We start from the raw sequence: 9,981 nt of genomic DNA on the forward strand, positions 1-9,981 counted from the left end.
CAGTTGCTTGACAACTGGCTCACATTTATGATAGTTGCAGTGTCCCAGGGACATGTGATCCCCTTTTGCAACCTTCTGACAAGCAAAGCCAATGGGGAAACCAAATTCACTTAACCACCGTGTTACTAATTTAACAACTGATTCACTGAACAAATGTGGCAAGAAAAGTCGTAAATTGGGGCAAAACTCAACCAATTTCTCACTTAGCAACATAAATTTTGGGCTCAATCATGGTCGTAAGTTGAGGACTACCTGTATTTAAAAAGGTATTTTATTGGTAACTGGTATTTGCTTACCATGTGCTTTCACTCACTCTACAAAAAGCAAGAGAAAATCAGCTTTAAGATGATCACTGCTAGCTGCAAAGTCTTCAAGAAGTGAATTTTGACTATGCAGGTGATGTAATACGTGAAGATGTTCAGTGTGAATTATGTCATAAAATATTACAGAAGTATAAAATTTGGAGATTTTTCAAAAGGTAATACTCTCTTGAGTGATGCTGGACTTTGTGTACTTTTCTCAGGAATATGGAATTGATTTGCCACTGCCTCCTAGGATGCATTTTGTTTCCTCAATCTGACACACCATCCTGGGATTCATTAGTGGTCTCCCATCCAAGTTCTAACCAGGAATTAGCCTATTTAATTAGGTGCTGTTGCAAGATCGGTCCTTATAAAATTATTATTATTATTATTTATTAAATTTTTATACCGCCCCCTCTCCAGAAGGACTCGGGGCGGTGAACAGCCAGAATTAAAAACACACAATACAAATATTAAAATACATTAAAACAAAATTAAATTATCTTAGGCTTCTCCAATTTAAAACCCCATTACCCATAAAATTCACCCAATTAAAAATTTTCCAAAATTTTTCAAACACATTTGGAATTCAAAGTGTTCTGATCTTGTTGAAAGCACTTCAGATGTTTCAAGTGTGCTTCTGTTCTAGCCAAAATAGCTTGTCTTGAATTCAAATTGAATTTTTTAGCATGTCTCTCATCTGTATTTATTGAAGATCTTTTTAAAATTACAACCACATGTATGATGAATACACTTCAAACAATTCACACATATCTTTTCATTTCTTTAAAGACAAGAACACTTATTTGTTCATGATGCCTTTATTTCATAGTGCCAATCAAGGAAGTAACTATGCTAACTGCTCCCATGTAATGCAAGGGTGGAATGAAATGACTTGTTGAAAGAAGGCACGACTCCTCTGAAGGACTATTTTACTCATAAATCCATTCACGAGCACAAGATTTGTAGTCCACAAGTTCTTCAGGCTGGAACCACAGACTGATTTCATTTTGCGCACTCTCCACAGAGTCACTGCCATGAATGATGTTCCTTTAGACAAGACAAAGATGTTATGATATTTGGTGGAGCAGTTAAAGAAATTAAAAAACCAGACTGCTTGTAGCTAAAATTTTTCTATTTATAAAGCTTATTTCAAATCACAAATTTGTAAAATGAAAGTACCATCCATAATCAAGTTATTACCGACACGTCTGATGGTTTTATAAGCTGTTTACATTGTTACTCCTATAAGTAACTATAATGTACACTTCACTAAGTAGTTTGAACAAGGTGGCCATTTCTGAACTAGTAATTCAGATCATATTAGCTCTACTACTAACAGCACATTATTCTAGCTGCAATTAAGTTTATAGTCCAGCGTGCTTTTGCCAAACTTTACCTTGTACATCAATGATATCAATGCTAGACAAAGATTAAATTAACACGCTTGACAAAAAGCTAATATCTAGCCTGCTTTCCTTTATTCTCAATTAACTTAGTTATCTAAGTTAATTGAAATGGGGGCACATTTCAGAGTATTGGCAATCACTTTTAAATCAGTCAAGGTCTGATTTAAAGGTTTAGGTCAAATTCTTAACAGCTATCTCCTCTCAAGGCACTTTGTTTTAATATAGACAGTGTTTCTTTAGCCATCAGAAATCAATAAATAAGAAATCTGGAAAGTAATGTGGGGACCATGCAATGAATAAAGTACCTTCCTTCCCTACATTTTATTTTTAAAAGGATGGGAGATCCCATTTAGTGAATAAGATATAGAACATGTGGGCTTGCTCTTGAGGCCTGCTAACTATTTTTTGTACCTATACATCGATTCATACATTAGTAGTGCGTTTTATAAATGTGTTACCACCATTAAGTGCTATTTAAGTATTAGCATAACAGGATTAATATTTTATACAAATTAATTGTGTATGACATTATTTTTGAAGCAATTTGATTTTTAGCAAGGCTTCCTATAATGATCTATAAGAAATAAATTGCAGCACCAACCTGCCCACTTGAATGCAGAAATCTCCACGAATGGTGCCAGGCTTGGAATCTGCTGGATTTGTTTCTCCCAGCATTACTCTGCCTGTCTTCACAACATTAAGTCCTTCCCAAACCTATAAAAAACAAGTTTATTGAATAGATGCAAATATGATATTGTCAGAATGAATAGCTGTGGGCATTATCGTATTACATAAATCTTTAAAAATCATATACTAATATATTGTTTTAGCTTTACAGACACCAACTGGAATTGCTAGATTTAAGAAGCTTAGCAAAGAAGAATTGCATTTGATTTCCATGTTGGCCAGCAGGAATCATGCAAACGGGAATTAAGATGCAACAGTATCTTCATATTTATGTTCTGAAGCAGACCAAGCCCTATTCCGGAGCTTTTATCCAGTAATAACAATGGATAATAATATATACTAATCACCATTGAAAATCCCATTCATTGGGACTTGGTTTTCCCTTTTAAATTGCAACTGAATTTGCTATTTTACAGAATGAATGCATTATTATATAAGTTCTTCCTTTTATCTATTCCAAATCTATCACCAATTTACACAATCTTAAGATTTTAATATGATGGAATGAGGATGTTTAATTTACTTCTGGATCTATTATCCTGTATCATATCCCCTACCTGGCATACTATGTGCAAAGTTTTCTAGTCCAGGAATGAAACTAGCTTGTCTCATGTGAATAAATCCAATCAAAAGGTTATTACCAACACCGACCGGACATCCAATATATTAAATAAAGTCTACTATATAATTTAAAAAAACCTCATACAGAGCACCATAAACCACTTCTTGTTCAGGGAATTAATTTCCCCCAAACCACCAGACCCTGAAATGGGCAGAATTCTACGGTCCAAGAGAAAATAGCAATCCTTTGCTAGAGCAGTACTTTTTAAATACATGTAGCATTTATTATCATGTATTACATTTCGAACCTATCAGTTCGAAAGCACGTAAAAAATGCAAGTAGAAAAATAGGGACCACGTTTGGTGGGAAGGTAACAGCGTTCCGTGTGCCTTTGGCATTTAGTCATGCCAGCCACATGACCACGGACACTTCTTCAGACAGCGCTGGCTCTTTGGCTTTGAAACGGAGATGAGCACTGCCCCCTAGAGTCAGGAATGACTAGCACATATATGCGAGGGGAACATTTACCTTTACCACATTTACTATTTCCGAGAGGGAAATGCTTGATAGTGTTATATAACAGAGCTGGGTAAATTGCCCAACTGTTAAAATTATCTTTCTCAGGAAAATCGGAGGCAAGTGGGAGTTAAATAAATGTTCATAAATAGATACTTACCATGGCTACTACAGGCCCAGAATTCATATATTTAACCAAACCTAAATAGAAAGGTCTGTCTTTCAGGTCAATGTAATGTTCTTTAAGCAGTTCTTCAGATGCCTTTAGAGAAAGGAAATACAGCAATGGATTAATCCTCTTTTATCAGCGAAAATCTATTTTAACTCTGTCTTCTCTGGATGGCCCTGTTTGCACCAGCAATGAGAGAGTTTAGCAGATCAAGCGGAAAGCATAATCTAATTTGAGGTGTAGAGGAAGGAAAATTAACTCCTCTCAATCAATTATCAGAACAAGGATGACAAGATTAACCTCTTGTCCAGGTGCCAGAACAAAGTTCTTAGACAGCCTTCAAAAATGGAATAAATAGAGGCACTTCACCGCCGGTTATTTTATTTCATACCCTCTGCTCAGCCAGGAAAAAATGGAAGACAGGCAGAAACACATGAGCCCTGTCTCTGCTCATTGTAGCAGTAACCATCTTTTTTTTAAATGCACAAAGGAAAAATGTAGCAAATTGCTGCTTCAAAGCATCCTTTTTTGGTAGCTTGAAGATGTCAATTCCCACTTTTCATGGGGACTCTTCTGATCATATGCTACTGGTATGTGGGGGCAAATGATAATGTTGCCTGCGTTCTGTGAACACAACTAAGAATATCACACCAAATAATAAAGTAAACACAGCTAATTTCCACTAGTACTTGTTTGGATAACCAATCTTAACAGATCACCCAATAGTGTTGTTACTGTAAAAGCTACATACCATCTTGCCAAGTACAGTTTTCTAACTAATGTCAGACAAGCTCATTTGTATTGCTTTATGGTTTTAAGAGAACTTTCTACAACTCAGGAAACAAAAGGACTGCCAGACAGATCAGTAAGAAGATAAACTTGAACATGCAGAAGTGATTTTTGTTTTCAGATTGAAAATAATCAAGATTAACTGACTTACTTTCTAAAGCAGTCTGCACTCCACCTTGAGCTTTGTACAAGTTGCTAGAAATGGTCATAGAAATTAAAAATGTATTTACCTTTACAACTGTAATTTGAGCTGAATTGAAAAGCTGATAATAACCATGATATATTCCTTGACGCAATCAGGAAATAACCTCTCAAATCACAAGAATGCAGAATGCTATAATTATGTGAAGTTTTTGGATAAATTCTCTCTAAATGTTAAAATATTTCAGCTAATCTCAGAAAATAAACGCCATCAGTCCATGCCTTCTCTGAATTCATCTGATTTTGAACTCTCAAAATGTGCTAGTTTTGAATTTCTATAGGTGAGTAGAAAGAGTACAAGCTCAAGAGGAAGAACTAACAGAATGCCAGAAATGTAGGCTAAAATAGCTCTGAATTGCTTAGTCTAACTCTAACTTAAACTGATGCAGTTCAATATATGAGAATATTTTATTCATATAGAGAGCTTATATTATTTATCAATTAACCACATAGGCCAAGTATGAAACTTACATGGATCATTTTCATAGCTACTAGATGGAAACCCTTCTGTTCAAATCGTTTGATGATTTCACCCACTAATCCCCGCTGGACTCCATCAGGCTTGATAGCAATAAATGTACGTTCTGTATTAGAAGCCATAATTCTGCAAGAGAAAAGCAGAAAGAAACCAGTGAAAATCAACCGCAAAACTTCAGTTTTGCCATTTTTTAAATGGAGAAAATGGATTGGTGACTAGCAAGTTATAGCAAAAAGATTTTAAAGTACATAAGAGCCGAAGCATGAAAAGACAGGTGTATTAGGTTTGCTTGGCTAAAGAAGGGAGGGATAAATCCGTGAGAGAGAGAAAATTAGATCCCTTTTGAAAGGCTCAGTGCCATCACAAGACTACTGCAGTTAAATACTTCTGGTAAAAGCATGTTATTTTAACAGTGGAATCAAGTCTGAAGAAATGAAGTGTCTCTTGCTAAAGGAATGCACTAGCTCTATCATTTCTGGCTGAGCAGTCAATTTGATAAGTAGGCCCCTTCCAATTCTATCATCTCTAGAATGTATCTTCCTGCTGATCAAGGAGGTCCTGTTCAAGTTTTCCTCCTGTTTTAGATTCTTAAAAAAAAAAAAGCTGTATTCTCCCCTAAAAATGCTACATTAATATCCTTTCTAAAAATGAACTAGCCACCCTCTAATCCATTCCTCTGACCCGGATTGCTAAACTATTCCATGGTCAGCGAGTAGACAAAAATGTTCATACTTTCAAGAGATTATTAAACTACAATACACAGAAACCCTATAGTATTTCCAATATAAGGATTGCTGGGAGTTGTAGTTTATCACTACAGGGCCTGGTGGCTCAGCAGACTGATAGCATTGTGATTTAACACCAGCTGTCTGCAATTACTGTAAGTTCGAATCTCACCAGGCTCAAGGTTGACTCAGCCTTCCATCCTTTCCAAGGTAGGTAAATTGAGGACCCAGTTTGTGGGGGCAATAAGCTGACTTTGTATAAATATACAAAAGTATGTATAAATATACAAAAGTATGAAGGCTATTGCTTAACGCATTGTAAGCTGCCCTGAGTCTCCGGAGAAGGGCGGCATATAAATCCAATTAAAAAATAAATAAATCACCACCTAGATTATTATAGAGCGCCAGTTTGTTGTACTATAGCGGTTAACCTGCACCTCCAGCAACCAGGATATCATGATTTCTAGACCTGCCTGAGGCACAAAGCCAGCTGGGTGACCTTGGGCCAGTCACTCACTCTCAGCTCTAAGGGAGGAGGCAAAGGCAAGCTACTTTTGAAAAACCTTGTCAAGAAAACTTTAGGGACTAGGTCCAGGCAGTCACTAGGAGTCGAAAAACTGACTCAAAGGCAAAGAAAAAAAATAATAGTATAGGCTCACTTTACTTTTTAAATTGGGAACTCAAGAGAGACCCAAAGAGCATTCACAGCCTTCGTTTCAAAACGGTTCTTATATCTGCCAGCTCACATAACTGGGGAAGCTGGGACTGGATTTTTCATCCCTACAACACTGACACCGACTGTGCTTCTACCACAAAAACATTTCTCTATAGCAAGGGTCCTCAAACGTGACAGCTTTAAGACTTGTGGACTTCAACTCCCAGAATTCTCCAGCCAGCTATGCTAGCTGGAGAATTCTGGGAGTTGAAGTCCACAAGTCTTAAAGCTGCCAAGTTTGAAGACCTCTGCTCTATAGGATCTGTAAAGACGCAAAGAGACCTAAACGGGGCTCGGGAAGACTATTCATGTCCGGCGATTACTTCCCCCGGAGTTGCTTTCTCTCGAGCTTGAGCGGCCCTTCTTTTTTTTTGGGTCATCCTAAAAACGTACTGCGGGCAGCTTCCCTTCCAAAGGCTATAGCAGAAGCCCCGTCCATCCACGTGTCACGCTTTGTTCCCCGGCTCGCCGGCGGCGGCGGCGACGACACGTGTTCGAGGTTACACTCAGCAACTCAGCAGCCCGGGAAGGTGCAGCTCTCGTCTCCAAGAAACGAATCCCGTAGCGCTGGCCCCATTTTCGCGGCAGGCGAATTGCTCGAGCCTCGGTGGGGCCGCCCGAGAAGAGGGGGAGCCGCCTCGGCCGCCTTCAGGTTACGGAGACCGGAAAGGGGGAGCGACGCCTTCCGCCGGCCTGGTTGGATCCGTGAAAGGGCTTCACAAAGAAGAGATTCCATCAATTGCTCATTTTGTTTTCGTGGCAGCTGCAAAGGTTTTTTTTTTTGGGGGGGGGGTTAAATAACCTCCCCACCCCCACCCCCCACTCCTCTGGTCACCCTGGCTAGGTTGGCCAGTTTTGCTCCTCTGTCCCTACGAAGCTTTTTTCCTTCGCTCCAAGGCTTCGGTTTTTATTGCTTCTCTCCAGAAAAAGGAGGCAAGCCAAACACAAACCACTTACCCCAATCACAGGAAAATCTGTTCCAGGCAGGCAGGCAGGCAAGGCAAGCGGGGCGGCGTGGTTACAGCTGCTGCCTCCTTGAAATCCTTCTGGGGAAGAGGAGGAGCGTTGAGAGGCCAGGCTGGGCTATAGCTATCACCGACCCACCCCCTGGCCGCAGCAAAGAAGGCGGGCTTCGCTGTCGTGTTTCCACCTCCCCCACCCCCACCTTTCCTGATTCGCGAGTGGGATTTCCCCCCTGGAGAAGTCTGGCCCTGGAAATGGCTTTCCCTCCCCCCCCCCCCTTCCTAAGGAGAGCTCTTCCTCTTCCCGTGTTTTTCTCCTCGAATGAAAGGGACGGAGTGTGGCGTTTTCCCTGAACCCGGCTTCTTCTAGATGTGTTTTTAGAGGTCCCCCTTGCCCAAATAGGTCCAATACCTGCTGCTTTTTTTCCTGCGAGTAGGGGCGGAGAAGTAGCCTTTTGTCTTATTGTTTGTATGGAACGTGCGGTAAGGATGGAAACCTGGCAGAACCGGAGGAGGTGTGGGCAGAAGGCACTACAGAAGATCAGAGCAACTTCCTTACAGTACGCGATCCTCCTCCTGGCGCATCTTGCCACTCTTCCATTTTGGGTAGCGTGCTAAGCTTTTGCATATTATGTAATCCCAAACCTCTGTTTGCACTATTGGGCCGGCAGATATAGTATCTACTTAAGACTAAGAATATTTGCCCTATTCACCTCACTTGGCCTTTTCAAAACCCCGTGGCACATTAGCGGATAAAGAAATTGACCTTAGAGATTAATAGATCTGGATTGACTATATACAAAACAAATATGGGGCTAAAAAGTTGCAAATAGTTTATGAATGAAATATTTAGATGATTTTTCTTTTTACTCTGACATTTTAGTACCTCTGGGGGAGTTAAAGAGTAAGGGGAAGTTAAGAGTTTATAGTTAGTTTGTTTATGTTAGATTATATTTGCTAAATGCAATACCCTGTATTTTGCTCTGGGAAGGGGGGGGGGAGGGAGAAGGGAATGGGTGGGGGGAGGAGGGGGAATTTGTTTGTAAAACATTTTAAAACTTCTCAATAAAAAAAATAAAAAAAGATTAATAGGTCTAACATTATCCTCTAGAGTGGGCAAGTGCTTCATATTTCTGTTTGGGTTTTCTTTTTTAGGGTTTTGTGCTTAATGGCTTAATCCCGTGATGGCGAACCTATGACACGCGTGCCACAGGTGGCACGCAGAGCCCTCTCTGCTGGCACTCCAGCCGTCACCCCAGCCCAGTTCCCCCACACATGCCTCCCACTGGCCAGCTGGTCTTAGGATCTCTGCCGTGCATGCGTGGGGATCAGGGCGTATGCAGGGGATGCACGCTCGTGCGGGGGGTGGGACACATGCATGGGGTGCAGGTTGGTGGAGGAGGCTTTCCAGGCCCAAAATAGGCTGTGTGTGGGGGGTCTTGCTCGGCGCCCCATTTTGGCTTCCAGGTTGGTGCAGAAAGCTTTCCAGGCCCAAAATGGGGCCTGCCCCCCCCCAGTACCTCATTTTGGGCCTGGAAAGCCTCCTGCACCAATCTGGAAGCCAAAACGGGGTGCGGGGGGGGGGCTGGGGCACATGCGTGATTGACACAGGTGCATACACGGGGGTGAGGTGCATGCACCAGGGGGCACTCGCATTGCATTTTGGGGGTTTGGGCACACGCACGAGCATTTGCTCACGAGTGCGCATTCTTTGGGCACTCAGCACTAAAGAGGTTAACCATCACTGGCTTAATCCATTAGAAGCAAAACAATGAGTGAAGTACCTACAAATGTCCACTGAAGAATCATGACATTTCAATAATATTTGGAAACCACAAAAAAAACCCCATTACCAATATGTATTAAGATTCGTTTTAGACTAAACCCACATAGCAGATAGCAAAGGTTTTTGCTTAACTTTAATCACAATGGACAGTGGCTATCTTTGGACTACACATGCAGCCATGGATAATTTCACCCTTGTTTATTAACTTGGCTTGTCTGGGTTCAGTAAACCCAATGAATCAGAAATCATATCAACTGAGTTTATATAGCCTATTGACCTGGAACCTAGTCAATCACACTTTAGCAAGTGCATTGTCCTACCTTAGCCCACACAGGTTTAGCCTGGTATAAAAAGCTTTATTTTGTTCAAAGCTGAAAATGCAGTTTATAACCTGAGCTGATTTAGAGCAATTGCCTACATTCATTTTGTGACACTAACTGAGCCACCTCTTGAGTTTAAAGGGTCAAACAGTCTCTCAGGAAACCTCAGCAGTCTCTAGAAGCATTTTTCCACACGTGACCAGACCTAAGGCCTTTTATGTGTTCTTGGATCCTACAGACCATCTATTGATGCTACAGCGACATCCTTGCCCAAGCTGGTCAGTGTCACTCCAGAGTTGGTGGTTGGTATGCTCAGAAGTTTCAATCTTCCTTTATCCTTGGGATTTCATGGATACCATA

The 9,981-nt window shown here is 40.7% G+C and overlaps 1 protein-coding gene across 2 annotated transcripts; it reads right to left on the bottom strand.

Moving 5' to 3' along the window:
• Positions 1 to 1,104: 1,104 nt before the first annotated feature.
• Positions 1,105 to 8,048, bottom strand: LOC117663066 (nucleoside diphosphate kinase). Of its 2 annotated transcripts, none has more exons than XM_034412960.3 (5): positions 7,511 to 8,048; positions 5,107 to 5,239; positions 3,637 to 3,738; positions 2,313 to 2,425; positions 1,105 to 1,352 (listed from the first exon to the last, which is right to left on the bottom strand). In XM_034412960.3, the coding sequence occupies exons 2-5, from the start codon at positions 5,233 to 5,235 to the stop codon at positions 1,235 to 1,237; spliced, it is 462 nt and encodes a 153-aa protein (XP_034268851.1). In that variant the 5' UTR covers positions 5,236 to 5,239; positions 7,511 to 8,048; the 3' UTR covers positions 1,105 to 1,234. The 2 variants fall into 2 exon arrangements, with proteins under 2 accessions (XP_034268851.1, XP_087743259.1); XM_087887133.1 differs by having other exon boundaries at positions 6,947 to 7,614.
• Between the last annotated feature and the right edge of the window lie 1,933 nt (positions 8,049 to 9,981).

The sequence above is a fragment of the Pantherophis guttatus genome, chromosome 2 (genome assembly GCF_059756535.1).
Source record: "Pantherophis guttatus breed Tessera chromosome 2, ASM5975653v1, whole genome shotgun sequence".
NCBI classification, from domain to species: domain Eukaryota; kingdom Metazoa; phylum Chordata; class Lepidosauria; order Squamata; family Colubridae; genus Pantherophis; species Pantherophis guttatus.